Consider the following 18300-nt stretch of genomic DNA (forward strand, 5'->3'; position numbering starts at 1 on the left):
AAAAAAAGAACACCGACCAGCCTTCCTGATGGTTTCTACTAGTCTATGGATCTGAATGGCATGATGGGATGTTAGATACTAATCATTTATTTACCTTGGTGACTACACCTGCTTTTATACCTGTCAATAATTTCTGTTTCCTCTTCTTTTACATATACATACACTTAACACATTTTAAGCAAAATAAAATATTCATTCATTTGTGAAATTATCTCAATGTGGGCAGGACACAAGTTTACATAAAATCACATACATAAAAGAAAAAAATCAATGTTCTACATTACTACTTTTATTTTGATAGTCATTTGAAAGGTTTGACAAACTACATGATATATTTAAAGATACTTCAGTCTCACATTTGTACAGCACACGGTTTCCATTTCTCCTTGTAACTTTCTGAACAGAACAGAACAGAACACCACAAACAGAAACTTCAGGTCAAACTAAACCAACAGATGGATGTAGAAAACTGTCTGCAGACCTCATCTGGTTCCACTCCTTACACAGCAATGAAGGTGGCTAGGTTTAGATGGAGGTGTAGTAGTTGTGGTATGGTTAAGGTAGAGCTGTAACAGGTGTGGTAGGGTTTAGGTGGAGGTGTGGTAGGATTTAGACAGAGGTGCGGTAGGATTTAGACAGACATACGGTAGGATTTAGACAGATGTGGGGTAGGGTTTAGACGGAGGTGTGGTAGGGTTTAGATGGAGGTGTGGTAGGGTTTAGACGGAGATGTGGTAGGGTTTAGGCAGAGGTGTGGGAGAGCTTAGGTGGCGGTGTGGTAGGGCTCAGGTGGAGGTTCAGCAGCGTGGTTGGTTGATGGTGGCAGCTGTGTTGCAGATCTGGTAGCAAGTTTTCTTCTGACCATTATCTTCCACTTGGTAGGAAGTCAGACACAGGTGGAGCCATGGCCGCTCAGCTGGAGATGAAAGGTTAGATGAAAGATTTAAAACCACCTCCATCTGTTCATAAAAGCTAAAAATAACCCGAGATAACCTGACAACAGCCTTCAGCACCACCTCTGTGCTGTACTGTGCTGGATTATGGGAGAACGAGTCTCATCTAGCAGCAGCAGTGCTTGTTGCATGTTTCAGTAAAATCGCCATCCTCTTCATACATTCTGGTCTGTCCGTGTGGTTTAACAGAGCAACCTACTTGTTCAATTTTCTAAATAGAAACCCTTGAGCAAAGGCACAACTAAATTATGGTAACCTATTCTCACAAGATAAGATGTGGATGACAATTTCCAAACGTTAAATGGCGCATGGCAACTTCATTTTCCATTTATTTCTTGTCTGGCATTCCTTAATACCGGAGATTCAAAGGCCTGTGTGGGTGTAGAGCAGGGGTGGGCAACATGATCCAGAAAGGGCTGGTGTGGCTGTAGAGCAGGGGTGGCCAACATGATCCAGAAAGGGCTGGTGTGGCTGTAGAGCAGGGGTGGCCAACATGTTCCAGAAAGGACCAATGTGGGTGCAGGTCTTTGTCCCAATCAAGTAGTTCCACACCTGATTCCATTAGTCAACCAATAGTCTTTGCTAAGGATCTTGATTTGTAGACTCAGGTGTGGAACTGCTTGGTTGGAACAAAGACCTGCACCCACACCGACCCTTTCTAGACTGGCCCTTTCTGGACCATGTTGCCCACCCCTGTATAGAGTACAGATTATTGACTACTGTTCTCTTCTCTCACTCTCTGAATGATGTCTTCTCCTTTCTCTTCTCTGTGCACAGGCAGTTTGTCCTCCTCCCAAGTCTCCATGGTGACGGTGGTTGCCACCTGGACACTGCTTAGCATCCCCCTCATCACATTCTTTTTTCTCCATGTAATTTTGTTATCCTGTTTCAGTGGGGTATAGTGTTAATTGTGTAAACACAACATCATGTCACGTTGTGCGTCTTGGGAGAGAGATCCTCCTCTGGTGCTCTCCCTGAGCTTTCTTCCTACTTTTTCTACCTGTTAAGGAGTTTTAGGGAGTTGTTCCTTATCTGATGTGAGGGTCTAAGGACAGGATGTTGTTGCTGTAAAGCCCTTGAGGCAGATGTGTATTTGTGGTATTGGGCTACACAAATAAAACTGACTTGACTGGACTTGACTGGATGCTACAGGGCTCCAGTTAAATACAGGAAGATACCTGAGCAGGTATAAAGACGTTCATCCCCCCATCAGTGACTCTCCTGAACTCAGGATAGAAAGAGGATGTGAGATGAGGGGCGGTGTTGCACGTATTTGAATGTACTGTATGTTTGTGCGACACACTTTATGTGTTCCTGCACGATGAAGTATGTATTTTGATGTGGCAAAATTTATGTCCAAGACAAACTTCCCTCGGGATAAATAAAGTCATCTTGATGTTGAGCTTGACAAAGACTTCACAATACCGAATATACCCACATCTTAAGTGTGTGTGTTTTGTGTTATTGCTGGCCTACACTGGTCACTGGACGCACAAGTCATGTTGAGACTGAAACCTACACCGGTCACTGGATACACAAGTCATGTTGAGACCATTACCATTCATCATATAATGCCTTCTTCTGCCTGTTTCTCAGGGGTCGCCACAGCAGATTTGATAGTTTCCATCAGTACCCTGTGAGGCACAGCACCAGTGGCGGCCTCGACTGATCCGGTATGGTCTGGTCAGTCCACATACTGATTTGGCAACATTTTACATCAGATGTCCTCCCTAACACAACAGTGACCCTGTGGACAGGGCACAGGTAAAGCACTGGATGCCATCCCAGTATTCATGGACCTGCACCCACGCCTGTCGCCACATTCATAATCCATCATATAATGTGATGAAGTAAAACCCTGGGGACTCACTCATGCTACTTCCTGCTGAGCAGAGGCGAGTCATGGTCTGCTGGATGACGTCCTGGACTTCCTGACTGGCCGCTGCTTCTTCGGCCGACACCTGAAAAAACTGCTCCTGCACACAAACACAGCCAGCGTACAGGGTGAGGCTAACCTGGGTCCAAACCACACGCACACTGACCTACCTGTCTCCACAAACACACTCACCTGTCTCCATAGTACACAAACACCCACACATCTCTCAACTACATCTGTTTCTTCCAGTGACATACACCAGGAAAACATCTCACCGGTGAACACAGCACTGACATAAACATTACTCAGTGTTCTTCGAGTTTATACCAGTAAAATAACCTGTGTCCAACCCTGAACTGTTGCTTCTCATAACAAAATTATTACTAATATAAATATACAAATATTTCTAAAAACGACAACAGCAACAACAGCAATAATAACAATAGTAAAAACAAAAGTATTGTCGTTGTCATTATCATGAGGAACTCACAGCATCTCTCCACAGGAAGGCCTGCAGCATGTCTGTTTCATCCTGAAGCTCCAGCTTCATCAGCAGGCTGTGATGAAGCAGCTGGACTCCCAGAGCTGCAGAACACAATCCCAACAGTAAGTCCAGTCCATTTTACTTGTGTAGCCCAGTATCGTGCGTTAACTTCGAGCTTAACGTGTGTGGTTGAAGCTACTCTATATTCACTCGGATCACAACGTGCAGCGAACCGAACGTCCTGTACCGAATGGCACGGTACAAATATGTGTACCATTACACCCCTACTGGGTTCTGACCTAGTTGTGTTTAGTTTGCTCTGTTCATCTGCAGGGGTTTGGCCGGGGTTAAACGTTGTACTGGAAACAGCCACTAGAGGGCACTACAGATATCTTGGTTTCACTATCAAAAAGCGCCCATGTTGTCCACATCTATTGTAAATCCCCGTTATGTGTGTGTGTGTGTGTGTGTGTGTGTGTGTGTGTGTGTGTGTGTGTGTGTGTGTGTGTGTGTGTAATGTATCTACCAACAACACCTATTCAAGTCAATGGTACTTCAATATTGCTGCACTGAAGTACCATTCAGGGCAAACAATTTGAATGACCACGGTTGGGATATTTTGGGCCCACCGGTGGATTATGGGTAAAAAGGAATCCTGAGAGAGGAAGTCATTGTGAGAAAGATGCCCAAAGAGCCACAAAATACACCTTGAACTTTTAAAATGGACATCTTAAAACCTATCAAGACAACCTTAAACATCATAGGCGAGGCTTCCTGTCTCGCTGCTGCTGCTTTTATATCTGTTGTGTGAGAAGTTCTTTTGTATCTGTTGTGTGATGAGTGCTTTTGTATCTGTTGTGTGATGAGTGCTTTTGTATCTGTTGTGTGAGAAGTTCTTTTGTATCTGTTGTGTGATGAGTGCTTTTGTATCTGTTGTGTGATGAGTGCTTTTATATCTGTTGTGTGAGAAGTTCTTTTGTATCTGTTGTGTGATGAGTGCTTTTATATCTGTTGTGTGATGAGTGCTTTTGTATCTGTTGTGTGATGAGTGCTTTTATATCTGTTGTATGAGAAGTTCTTTTATATCTGCTGTGTGATGAGTGCTTTTATATCTGTTGTGTGATGAGTGCTTTTGTATCTGTTGTGTGATGAGTGCTTTTATATCTGTTGTGTGATGAGTGCTTTTGTATCTGTTGTGTGATGAGTGCTTTTGTATCTGCTGTGTGATGAGTGCTTTTGTATCTGCTGTGTGATGAGTGCTTTTGTATCTGTTGTGTGATGAGTGCTTTTGTATCTGTTGTGTGATGAGTGCTTTTGTATCTGTTGTGTGATGAGTGCTTTTATATCTGTTGTGTGATGAGTGCTTTTGTATCTGCTGTGTGATGAGTGCTTTTATATCTGTTGTGTGATGAGTGCTTTTGTATCTGCTGTGTGATGAGTGCTTTTATATCTGTTGTGTGATGAGTGCTTTTGTATCTGTTGTGTGATGAGTGCTTTTGTATCTGTTGTGTGATGAGTGCTTTTGTATCTGTTGTGTGATGAGTGCTTTTGTATCTGTTGTGTGATGAGTGCTTTTATATCTGTTGTGTGATGAGTGCTTTTGTATCTGTTGTGTGATGAGTGCTTTTGTATCTGTTGTGTGATGAGTGCTTTTGTATCTGCTGTGTGATGATCGCTTGCTGACAGCATCTTGTATGTCTCCTCGTCGTTGCTGTGGATTGTTTGATTTTTTTCTCTCTGTGTGCTGATCTGTTTTCTCTCTCTTGTCCACTGAGTTTAAAAAAACCAAACTACAAATCAAATTTACTATCCTTAATATTGTTATTCAGGCAGATTATGACTGGCCTCTGATTATGTCGTGTCTTTAATGTTCTGCAATATAATCTCAATGCATGAGCTCATGTAAAAACAATACAGCTCATGTGAAATCAGTATCAAGTTCATCATGGAGGACCTTTTTATTACAGAAAGAAAATGGAACAAAATATTTTCACAGTACCGACCACACACACTGCAAGTGAAAAGTGGATTTCACTCTGTGTGTGTGTGTGTGTGTGTGTGTGTTGCAGTCTTACCCTCTGCCACGGCCTTCTCGGTCATCATACCCATTCCCTCTGGTAGTGCCTTCAGACACACTTGGGAGCACTGGCTACATCTGAAGCACAGAAATATGCTACACATTATCTCATGTTAATTACTTTTTTTTATCATATCCTAATTCATTATGTCCACTTCCCTTGTTTTCACTATTGCGCAAGCCCTTGGGCACCTGGGGTAGGTGAAGACTTCAACGTGCGTCCTCAGAAACACGTCGAGTCACCAATAAATTCTTTTCACCTTCTGGTTTCTCCAGGGGGACTGTAACACTGTTTCCCCCAGATCCACCCATAGCTGTACAGACACCCCACTGCCTGAAGGAGGTGTTATTTAAAATGGTTGTACAGAATGGCCGAACTAGGAGTGCTGCCAACTGCACTCACTGCAATGTCCAATCTGAGCTGGAGGAAACACTGGGATAAATCTAAGCACCCCGTGTTGGGACACTAGCATTACAGTCTGCTATGCAGCTTGAGAGCTCCACAGTGCAACTCTTAACGGCAAATCTACACCAGAGGCATTATGTCAGCATTATGACAGTGACAGATCATGAGTCAAAATTTCAATTTACATCAAGAGCGGACCTTATCAGAACACCTTAGGCCAAAGATCGATGATAGACTTTGTGGTCGTATCATCAGATCTGCGGCCCTATGTTTTGGACACTCGGGTGAAGAGAGGAGCAGAGCCGTCAACTGATCACCATCTGGTGGTGAGTTGGATCAGTTGGCAGGGAAGGCTGCCGGACAGACCTGGCAAACCCAAATATATAGTGAGGGTGGACTGGGAATGTCTGGTGGAGGCCCCAGTCCGTGAGGTCTTCAAGTCCCACCTCCGGAAGAAGTCTCGTGTATCCCGAGGGAAACAGGGGACATGGAGTCTGAATGGGCCATGTTCAAAGCCTCTATTGCAGATGTGGCAGGTAGGGGCTGTGATCATAAGGTCATCGCTGCTTGTTGAGGTGGCAACCTAAGAACCCAGGGAAGCCGCCAGGCAGAATGAGGCCTTTCAGGCTTGGCTGGCCCAGGGGTCTCCTGAAGCAGCAGACAGGTACTAGGAGGCCAGAAGGGCTGCAGCCTCGGTGGTTGCGGAAGCAAAAACTCGGGTGTGGGGGGGAGTTTGGCAAGGCTATGGAGGAGGACTTTCAGTTGGCCTCAAGGAAGTTCTGGCAAATCATCCGGCGACCCAGGAAGGGAAAGCAGGGCTCGACTCAGGCTGTGTTCAGCTGGGGAGGGGAACTGCTTAGCCAGACTGGGGATGTTGTTGGGCGGTGGAAAGAACACTTTGAGGAGCTCATGCACCCAGCTAACATGTCCTCAGTGGAGGAGGTAGAGTCTGAAGACTCGGGGGACGCCCCACCCATATCCCTGGCAGAGGTCTCTGAGGTAGTTAAGAAGCTCCTCGGTGGCAAGGCGCCGGGTGTGGATGAGATTCACCCAAGATGCTGAAGGTTCTGGACATTATTGGGCTGTCTTGGCTGACACGCCTCTTCGGTGTCACGTGGAGGTCGGGGACAGTACCTGTGGAGAGGCAGATTGAGGTGGTGGCGCCCATATTTAAAAAAGGGAGACCAGAGGGTGTGCTCCAATTATTGGGGCATCATACTGCTCAGCCTCCCTGGGGAAAGTCTACTCCAGGGTGCTGGAAACGAGGCTCTGACCGATTGTCGATCCTCGGATCCAGGAGGAACAATGCGGATTCCGTCCTGGCCGTGGAACAATGGACCAACTCTTTACCCTTGCAGAAGTGCTAAAGGAGGCTTGGGAGTTTGACCAGCCAGTCTACATGTGTTTTGTGGACTTGGGGAAGGCTTCCAATCGTGTACCCTGGGGCACTCTGTGGGGGGTACTGCGGGAGTATGGGGTACCGGGGCAGTTACTACAAGCCATCCAGTCCTTGTATAACCAAAGTGAGAGCTGTGTCTGTATTCTCAGCACAAAGTCAAACCCGTTTTCGGTGGGTGTCGGACTCCGCCAATGTTGTCCCTTGTCTCTCATTCTGTTTGTGATATTCATGGACAGGATCTCAAGGCGCAGCCAAGGTGAGGAGTGTGTCCATTTAGGGAACCTCAGAATTTTATCTCTGCTCTTCGCAGATGATGTGGTTTTGTTGGCTTCATCAGAATGCGACCTCCAGCGTGCACTGGGGCAGTTTGAAGCTGAGAGCGAATTGGCCGGGATGACAGTCAGCACCTCTCGGATATTGAAACAGTTGGCCTAACAATCATAACCCCTTAAGAATCCCTGGTGCTGGCCCATCTGAAAGAAATCACAGGCCCCCTTCTCGACCCCCTGCAGTCTGCCTACCGAACAAACAGGTCAGTGGATAATGCAGTCAACATGGGATTCCTTTATACCTTCCAACCCCTCAACCCCACTGGAACATACGCAAGGGTCCGGTTTGTGGACTTCAGCTCAGCGTTCAACACCATCATCCCGGATACCCTCCTGACAGAAAGGAGGCAGCTGGTGACGCTGGGGAAAATCTTATCCAGCACCCCGAAAATCAGCACTGGCGCCCCCCAGGGATGTGTGCTCTCCCCTCTACTCTTCTCACTCTACACAAATGACTGAACCTCAGATGACCCATCTGTTAAACTCCTGAAGTTTGTGGATGACACAACCATCATTGGCCTTATCTGGGATGGTGATGAGTCTGCATATAGACGGGAAGTTGATAAGCCGGCCCTGTGGTGCGGCCATAACAACCTAAAGTTGAACACGCTAAAAACTGTGGCAATGACAGTGGACTTCAGGAGGAGCCCCCCAACACTGCCCCCCACCACCACCATACTCAACAGCACATTGAGTGTCACACAGTATCTGTGGTGAAAACATAGATTCCTGGGTTCCACAATCTCTCAGGACCTAAGGTGGGCATCCAACATAGACACAATCATCAAAAAGGCCCAGCAGAGGATGTACTTTCTCTGCCAGCTCAGGAAGGTCAACCTGCCTCAGGAACTGTTGATTCAGTTCTACACTGCAATAATCCAGTCTGTCCTCTGCACATCCACCACTGTCTGGTTTGGATCGGCCACTAAACAGGACAGGGACAGACTACAACAGACAGTTAAGTCTGTAGAGAAAATCACTGGTGCAACCAGCCCTCCATTCAGGACTTATACACCTCCAGACTCAGGAAACGGGCAGGCAGCATCACTGCAGACCCATCACACCCTGGTCACAACCTGTTCCAACTCCTCCCCTCTGGCAGGCGCTACAGAGCACTGTACCCCAAAACAACCAGATATATAAATAGTTTCTTTCTGCAGGCTGTCATTCAAATGAACACTTAACACTGTCAATAAATCCACCATACATTGTGTGTATACTGGTACACTCTGTCATGTACATCTACCTCAGGCATGTTTGTCAGTAAGCTGCTAACATGTATTTCAGCATCTCTGATATATTCTCTGCACCACTGCACTTTATCATCTCCTATTTCACCTGTATAAGTCAGTCCTTGTGTATATATGTGAAGATTGTTGTGTTGTAGTGTTGTTTTTCTATGTTCAGTACACTGAGAGAGACATGAAACCAGAGTCACATTCCATGTATGTGTAAACCTGCATGGCCAATAAACATGGTTCTGAAGAAGTGTCTGTGACTGTTTGTAATTCTGAACATGGTGGCATCTTGTGATCTGCCACGGCTCAGCACCGACCCGTAAAACTGCTTCCTGCCTTGAAACAGGAAGGGGGCGGAGAGGGGGAGCAGTGTGAGACTTCCTCCTAATGACAACACAGGGATGATGTTCTGGTCGCCAACTGCCAGCTTCTTTGTCTCCTGCAGGGTGGCGCCTTTAAGAAAACAACACGTGCATATGGTTCATACTTTTTTTCTTATGGAAGAAAGAAAATACATCACACTCAAAAGCAGGGAGTTTTACTGCTTTGCTCTGCACACTGAGCCGAGCAGCAGTAGAACAGCTACCTGTGGCAGTACTGCTGCCTGGCATGCAACCCCTAAAACATTACCGTTCTGAGACAGACTTATTTATAGAAATGTTTTTTTATCACTAAGGGCCTTTAATGAAGAACAATAAAACAGGAGATAGAGGTAACAGAATGGAAATGTTGGGGTGGAGGGTGGGGGTAAAGGGTATTAGCGAGTCAGTCTAAGGGACAATATCAACAGCCGGGGGAGCCGTTGATTGAATGCTTTTACACATAAATCCTCATTGAAATATCGTGCATGGTTTTAATTGGATTGGTTGGCTGTCACTACTAGGACTGAAGACACAACAAAGACCACCAGAGACTCAAGTCCATGCTTCTCGGTCATCACTCATGATGCATCCTCTCATCCAGTCACACACACGTGATGACTTTTCAATAACTATGAACCAGAAGAGAAGATTTAGAAGTAGATCACATTCTCACCCATCAGATACACCAGATCTCTGGGTCTGCCCTCAGTGATGAGCTGACGGGACTGGTAGAAGGTCAGGGTGCGGGAACAGGAGTTGTGGGACTCTGCCGGGAGGTGGACAGTACCTGAAATGGCCCAGGGGACCGGGGTGGCTCCGGACTTCAAGGAAGCTTCAGAGAACAGATCTGCTACTGTCTCACCATCCGGAATGTCCCGTCTGAGGAGGAAAAAGGAATCCAGACCCAAATTAGCTTACATCATTTGTCTAAATTTACACAAGTTTATCATAGTCATAGTTTCTTTTAAAAAGTTCCTCCAACGATAATTTAGGTGGTTGGGGACTGTAGAGATAAACAGCTACTTGATCTCAAAGTGATGCTCCTAAAAAAAAACCTCTTGCACGTGGTCGTTACCAGTCTACAAGTTACATTCAACATAACGAAATGTCTTGATGCTACTCAATAATCCAGGTAAGAACAGCACAGAACCAGTTCATCTGGACACACCGTTTACTGACAGATACGTTTCATCACCATCTAAGTGACCTCTTCAGTCTCACCTGACTGCAGGTACCCCACCCATCCCCACCCTTATAAACAATACAGTGACTGCAGGTATCCCCACCCTTATAAACAATACAGTGACTGCAGGTGTCCCCACCCTTATAAACAATACAGTGACTGCAGGTGTCCCCACCCTTATAAAGAATACAGTGGCATAACGACCCAAACCAATGACCAGTTTCATATGCACATATGGGTGTGAGCATTAACCAGAGTTGCAATGACTATGTGTATTATTCACAGAGGACTGGAGAATAGTTGCAGTCACAGCATGACAGGGTGAGAGAGGTGAGGGTGCGAGAGGTGTGGATGAGAGAGGTGAGGGTGAGAGGGGTGTGTGTGAGAGAGGTGAGGGTGACAGAGGTGTGGGTGACAGAGGTGAGGGTGACAGAGGTGTGGATGACAGAGGTATGGATGACAAAGGTGAGGGTGAGAGGGGTGTGGATGAGAGAGGTGTGGGTGAGAGAGGTGTGTGTGAGAGAGGTGAGGGTGACGGAGGTGTGGGTGAGAGAGGTGAGGGTGAGAGGGGTGTGGGTGAAAGAGGTGAGGGTGACAGAGGTGTGGGTGACAGAGGTGAGGGTGACAGAGGTATGGATGACAAAGGTGTGGATGAGAGAGGTGTGGGTGAGAGAGGTGTGTTTGAGAGAGGTGAGGGTGAGAGAGGTGTGGTTGAGAGAGGTGAGGGTGAGAGAGGTGTGGTTGAGAGGTGTGTGTGAGAGAGGTGAGGGTGAGAGAGATGTGAGTGAGAGAGATGACGTTGAGAGAGATGTGGGTGAGAGGGGTGAGGCCTACATAAAGTTGCACTTGGGGCAGTGGAGTTTGAGAGCTTGGTAGAGTTTGAGGGGCTGATAAGAGCGGAGCTGGGCCTTGACGTGGAACTGTCCAAATAGATCAGCCTGCTTCACCTGAGCCAGAGGAACTGGATCCATGTTGTGAGCACACCTCCTCTCTGAGAAACACACACACACACACAGAATAATGTACCGACATCACAGCCAAAACACTGGCTAAAGACTGGCTAGAGACTGGCTAAAGACTGGCTAGAGACTGGCTAAGTGTGTCTAAGGGCCAGACACACCAAACCGACATCAGAGAAATAGCAGCGATGAAGGAAGGCCGCCTGTTGCGTCGCCTCACGTTGTGTGCGTCTGGGCAGAAAAGTAGCATTTGAACACACCACAAAGACTACAGCCGACGGCCAACTAGCATGCATGTTCTGCACCTGCGTGAGAATAAATAAACCTCTATACCAGCAGGTGAGGGTAGTCTGTATTTGTCAGATATACAAACTGTAAAGAAAGCAGCGTTTGCTTACCGTTTGTACTCAGCTGATGCTCACTACAGACGGTGTGATGATATAGCTGCTTCTAATATAGCTCACTACAGACGGTGTGATGATATAGCTGCTTCTAATATAGCTCACTACAGACGGTGTGATGATATAGCTGCTTCTAATATAGCTCACTACAGACAGTGTGATGATATAGCTGCTTCTAATGTAGCTCACTACAGACAGTGTGGTGATATAGCTGCTTCTAATATAGCTCACTACAGACGGTGTGATGATATAGCTGCTTCTAATATAGCTCACTACAGACAGTGTGATGATATAGCTGCTTCTAATATAGCTCACTACAGACAGTGTGATGATATAGCTGCTTCTAATGTAGCTCACTACAGACAGTGTGGTGATATAGCTGCTTCTAATATAGCTCACTACAGACGGTGTGGGGATATAGCTGTTTCTAATATACCATACATCCATCTATCCAACTGTCTGTCTCTACATCTATTATACGTCCATCCATCTATCCAACTGTCTGTCTCTACATCTATTATACGTCCATCCATCTATCCAACTGTCTGTCTCTACATCTATTATACGTCCATCCATCTGTCCAACTGTCTCTCTCTACATGTATTATACGTCCATCCATCTGTCCAACTGTCTCTCTCTACATGTATTATACATCCATCTATCTGTCCGACTGTCTGTTTCTACATGTATTATACATCCAGCTATTGTTCTCCCTATCTTGAGCCTTTAGTGATATATCTGAATACACAAACCACATGTTTTATTGATGCTTTCAGTTATACTACAAAGGTGTACATTTTTGGTGACCAGGTTCAGAGAGATTAAAAACTAAGGGTCCGCGGTCGTGTAGCGGTCTAAGCATCGGCTTTGTTTCGATGCAGTTGCCCACTGGGGACCGGGGTTGCGCCTCGGTCTCCTCAGATCCGACTATGGCCGGACTCAACAAAGCAGCAATCATTGGCAGCGCTGTCTTCGGGAGGGGGCAGAGTCGGCTTGTGTTTGTCACATGAATGCGTCTCTGGGTGTGTGGGGAAAAAGCAGTTGTTCGGCCTGGATTCGCCTCGCCACATCCGTGACGAGGCGTCTCCTTCGAGACTGCCGGCCGGAGAGATGCAGTTGGCGTAAGTACGCATTCAGTACGAGGGTGGGTGTGTGAACTAGAATAGGGATTGACTGGCCACTAAATTGGGAGAAATCAGAAATAAATAAATAAAATAAAATAAAATTTTAACTAAGCTCTAAGTGTAATTTCCTGGTCATTAAAGCTTACAGTCCAGTTCACCCAGTGTCCAACCAGTCCTATTCCTTCATCTAAACCAGTCAGACAAACCCACTCTGCGTCCTACAACGCCTCCTGTCACATGATGACGTCATCTTAAATATCATGTTTACAAAAGCAGAAAAACATGGAAATAAGAGTCTGTGATGAAGACTTAACATGAAGGGTTAAGTTAAAATAATCATCATTAAATAAAGACAGATCATGAAAGACAGTTAACTTCACATAATGAGTGATGATGTCATACAAGTAGAACGAGCTTCTGCAGGCTGGACACCAAAACGTAAAGATGTTTCATCTTTGATAAATACAAAAAGGTTTTTCGGGAAAATTATTGAAATATTGTAGTTGATTGTATTTCCTACCTGTAGCATATTCCACCGAACCATCTGAAATGACAGCAGACAGGACAATCAACAAACAGCTACAAAAAACACAATCAAAAACAGAAAAATCCTGCAGCACTCAATTGATCCTTGGAACTGATTTAAGTTCATTAGAATCATTTGCTATTCACTCAGATAAATCATTTAGAGAATAGCATGTCTTAGCTTCTTTATTTTTTCTGAAACAACAACTTTTCATATTATCTGATCTTTCCTTTTTCTCTTTTGAAGAGTGAGTTTTATTTTGAAGAGTGTGCATTTTACTTTGAAGAGTGTGAGTAGGGCTGTTTGTTGGCTCTTTATCTTTGGTGCCAAGTTTGTGCCCAGCAGAATGGATTAATTAACAGAGCAAGATGTTCCCCAGCAAACATAATGAAAAGTCCCAGTGAATGTTGGCTGGTACGGTGCCTTGCAAAAGTATTCCACCCCCTTGACAGTCATCAGTAATTTCTGGATTATAAAAGGTACTCACACGTCTGTTCCTGAACAATATTATTGTTGTGAACCTATAAGCTCTAACAGCATGTTGCCAAAGCCAAAGTTATGTTTCGCTGACTTTTTATTAATAAGTTAAAAACTAAAATATAGCGCTTGCATAAGTATTCAACCCCACATATCAATACTTTGTAGAGTATCCTTTTGCTGCAGTAACAGCCATGATTCTCTTGGGGTAAGCATGTATAAGCTTTGCACATTCTTCTGGAGTAATCTTTGCCCATTCTTCTTGGCAGAATTTATACAGGTCTTATAGGTTGGTGGGATGGCGCCTCTGGACTGTGATTTTCAGTCTGTGCCACAGATGTTCAATGGGGTTGAGGTCCGGACTTTGATTGGCTACTCCAAAACGTTCCCCTTTTTGTTGCTGAGCCATGCCATTGTTGCTTTAGCCTTGTGCTTAGGATCATTGTCCTGCTGGAAGGTGAACCTTCTCCCAAGCTTCAGTTTTATGGCAGACTGCACAGGTTTTCTTCTAATATTGCCGTGTATTTAGCTGCATCATTCTTCCCTCAATGTGAACAAGGTTCCGAGTGCCTGCAGATGAAAAGCAACCCCATAGCATTATGCTGCCAACGCCATGCTTTACTTCAGGGAGGGTATTTTGTAGGGCATGAGCAGTGTTAGGTTTGCACCATACGTAACACCGAGTTTTGGCCAAAAAGCTCAACTTTCATCTCATCTGACCACAAAACCTGCACCCACATCCTAACTGGGTCTCTCTCATGCTTGGTAGCAAACTCCAAGCGTGCTTTTATATGTATAGTTTTGAGCAACGGCTTCTTTCTTGCCACCCTCCCATACAGGCGAGATTTATGGAGAGCCGTGATATGGTTGACTCCTGCACATTTACTCCGGTTTCAGCCACTGACCTCTGGAGCTCCTTCAGAGTGACTGCAGGATCATCTGTGGCTTTCCTCACCAGCCCACGTCTTGCTCGGACACTTAGCTTTGAGGGACGGCCTGTCCTACAAAGCGTCTGGGTGGTGTGATACAGCTTCCACTTTCTGACAGTGGATCCAAGAGTGTTCCGTAGGACATCCAAACACTTGGATATGGTTTTGTGTCCCTTTCCTGCCTTCTCCATTTTAATCACTTTGTCTCTTACTTCAGTGTCATGCTGCTTTGTCTTCATGTTCTTGTGGAGTTCACGCCCAGCTAATGAACTTTAAACAGAGTGCTTTTTATACCCAGAAACCAGACCATTACTTTAATATCTTACAGGTGCAGACTAATTATGTCCAGTTGTGTTAACCTGAGTTTGTTTAAGGAATAATTTACCATTTGTGTAAACTTGGAGCTTTCAGAGCCCAAGGGGTTGAATACTTATGCAAGCACTATATTTTAGTTTTTAATTTATTTATAAAAGTCAGTGAAACATAACTTATGTTGGCTGTGGGAACATGCTGTTAGAGCTTATGGGTTCACAAAAATAATGTTGTTCAGGAACGGATGTGTGAGTATCTTTTATAATCCAGAAACTAGTGATGACTGTCAAGGGGGTTGAATACTTTTGCAAGGCACTGTAATGTCTTGCTTTTGATCTGCTGCTGTATTGTGTGTCTGCAAACACCAGGGGGCTGATGGTAATGTCAATACCAGCTAACGTGGCTGTAAATACACTGAAGGCTTGCAGAAAGAGAGAACCCTTCACGTTTCTTCCCCCTCCAGGACAACATCAGCCGCTTACAGGCTGTGCTTCTTTTTCCTACCCAGCGTCCCTGGTGGAGTGCTCCACACCTCCAACAGCACTGAGTCGTTCAGCTCATCCTCTGGAAATAACTCGAGCACACTAAGCACATCAAACAGAAACACAAACAGGGATTATGTAGACGCGTATATGTATGTATATATACATATGTAAGCTACTGTGTGTCATGTCTTCAACATCCACACAGGTGATAAGGTCTTGACACCAGAGAGACTCAATACACTGGAGTAATGCCTCCGACTGGTTTCATGACACGGTTTGGCCTCAGTTAGTCTTTTACAGCCAGGCCAGTTGAGAGCGAAATGCTGCACATTTCAGGGCTTGTGCCTTGAATAACAACCATAAAAACATAAAATAACTACAGCTGTAACAACTGACTCTAATCCTTTTTCATGAATTTAACCAGTCTATCCTATAGGTGTACAGTATACAGTGGTAGTCATGGTAACATCTATGCTGTATTAGATGTTACAGTATCTATTAGTAGTCATGGTCACATCTATCCTGTAGTAGTACAGTATACAGTGGTAGTCATGGTAACATCTATGCTGTATTAGATGTTACAGTATATATTGGTAGTCATGGTCACATCTATCCTGTAGTAGTACAGTATACAGTGGTAGTCATGGTAACATCTATGCTGTATTAGATGTTACGGTATATATTGGTAGTCATGGTCACATCTATCCTGTGTTAATAAAGAATACATTGGTAGTCATGGTAACATTTATGCTGTATTAGTAAAGAATACATTGAACCCAGCCACTGAGGATGCGTAAGCCAGTGCATTCTTAGTGCCGGTCCCAAGCCCGGACAAATGGGGAGGGTTGTGTCAGGAAGGGCATCCGGCGTAAAATCTTTGCCAAATCAAATATGCGGATCATAAATAATATTTCCATACCGGATCGGTCGAGGCCCGGGTTACCAACGACCGCCACCGGTACTGTTGACCAGCAGGGTGCCAGTGGAAACTATGCTACTGTTGGGCGAAGGAGAAGGAGAGGGAGAAAGCATGTCCAGAGGCAGCTAGAGAGGAGGAAGGGTAGGAGTGTGGAGGTGAGAGTCGGAACTTTGAACGTTGGCACTATGACTGGTAAAGGGAGAGAGCTGGCTGAGATGATGAAGAGAAGAAAGGTAGGCATACTGTGTGTGCAAGAGACCAGGTGGAAGGGGAGTATCGGAGGTGGGTTCAAACTCTTCTACCATGGTGCGAATGGGAGGAGAAATGGGGTAGGGGTCATTCTGAAGGAAGAGTATGTCAAGAGCATGCTGGAGGTGAAGAGAGTGTCAGACAGAGTGATGAGTATGAAGCTGGAAATCGAAAGCGTATTGCTGACGGTTATCAGCACATATGCCCCGCAAGTTGAGTGTGAGATAGAAGAGAAAGAAGAATTCTGGAGTGAGTTGGATGACGTGATGGAAAGGGTACCCAAGGAGGAGAGAGTGGTGATTGGAGCGGACTTCAATGGACATGTTGGTGAAGGGAACAGAGGTGATGAGGAAGTGATGGGAAGGTATGGAGTCAAGGAGAGAAATGTGGAAGGACCCCTAACGGAAGCAGCCGAAAGTAGTAGTAGTAGTAGTAAAGAATACATTGGTAGTCATGGTATGGCAGCACCTAGTCAAGTCAAGTCAATTTTATCATTATAGCCCAATATCACAAATTCTTCGGTAGTCACTCAAAGCGAGTATGACTGTCCTCTCTGTTGGGTTGTCTACTTGTGGGTCTTCAGATGGCTGTAGAGGCCGATCCGCCATCCACATACATTGGTGCAGTGTGGACAGGGGAAAAGTGGTGGTGGTTGAGCCTTTTTCTCTCTCCTTGCGGTGTGGTCGCTTTTTCTCTGTGGTACAGTGGAGTTTCATGACATGCAGCTCCTTCCTGCGCGGATTTCTTCCAGGAGCACCTATCTAGTGCAACGTGTTCCCAGTTGCTCGATTCATCCACCCATCCATAATCCAACCCGCTTATCCTGCTCGGGGTCACAGGGATGCTGGAGCCTATCCCAGCAGTCATTGGGTGGCAGGCGGGATACACCCTCAGCCGTCCTGAGCAGTTGCTCGATGTGATGTTGACTTTCTTCAGACTGGTCTTCATATTGTCTTTGAAACGTTTTTTTTGCCTGCAGGGAGCCCACTAACCTTCCTTCAAGGATCTGTTTGGGGAGACGTGTTGGACATGCGGATGATATATCCTGTCCATCGGAGTTGGTGCTGCATTATTGTGGTAGTGATGCTAGTCATGTTGGCTTGTTACAGAATGCTGATGTTGGTGCGTCTGTCCTTCCAGCTGATCCTCGGGATCTATCGTAAGGATCTTTTGTGGTATTGTTCCAGGGCTCTCTGGTGCCTGCTGTAGGTGGTCCATGACTCTGTTCCATACAGCACGGTGCGGAGAAAAACAGCTCTATAGTCCAGGAGTTTTGTTTGGGTCTTTAGGGCTCTGTCTTCAAAGACTCTTTTCCTGAGTATGGCGTACATGCCATTGGCACAATTCAGGCAATGGTTGATCTCAGAGTCGATGTCAGCTTTTGAGGCAAGAAGGCTGCCGAGGTAGGGGAACATCAACATTTTCAAAAATGTTGTTGTCCACTTTTATGGTGGACTGTGTAGATGGCTGGCTGGGGAGGCTGATATAGAACTTGGGTCTTTTTTATGTTTAATGCTAGACCCAGGGCTCTGTACCATCCACTCATCTTGGCACAACACAGAAGAGCTAATGCATCAGGCCAGGACTCCAGGACTCTGCAGTCTGCAACCAT

General features: G+C 45.5%; 1 protein-coding gene across 4 annotated transcripts in view; it reads right to left on the reverse strand.

Moving 5' to 3' along the window:
- Positions 1-292: 292 nt before the first annotated feature.
- Positions 293-18300, reverse strand: part of pot1 (protection of telomeres 1 homolog) — a 40021-nt gene continuing 22013 nt past the window's right edge. For all 4 annotated transcript variants that reach the window (XM_056282123.1, XM_056282120.1, XM_056282122.1 and 1 more), the window contains 9 exons: positions 15540-15619; positions 13312-13335; positions 11142-11298; positions 9798-10003; positions 9080-9215; positions 5389-5468; positions 3320-3414; positions 2824-2929; positions 293-916 (listed from right to left, as the gene is read on the reverse strand). In XM_056282123.1, coding sequence (XP_056138098.1) covers positions 798-916; positions 2824-2929; positions 3320-3414; positions 5389-5468; positions 9080-9215; positions 9798-10003; positions 11142-11298; positions 13312-13335; positions 15540-15619 — 1003 coding nt within the window. In that variant the 3' untranslated portion in view covers positions 293-797. The remainder of the gene's footprint in view (positions 917-2823; positions 2930-3319; positions 3415-5388; positions 5469-9079; positions 9216-9797; positions 10004-11141; positions 11299-13311; positions 13336-15539; positions 15620-18300) is intronic.

The sequence above is a fragment of the Lampris incognitus genome, chromosome 6 (genome assembly GCF_029633865.1).
Source record: "Lampris incognitus isolate fLamInc1 chromosome 6, fLamInc1.hap2, whole genome shotgun sequence".
Taxonomy (NCBI): domain Eukaryota; kingdom Metazoa; phylum Chordata; class Actinopteri; order Lampriformes; family Lampridae; genus Lampris; species Lampris incognitus.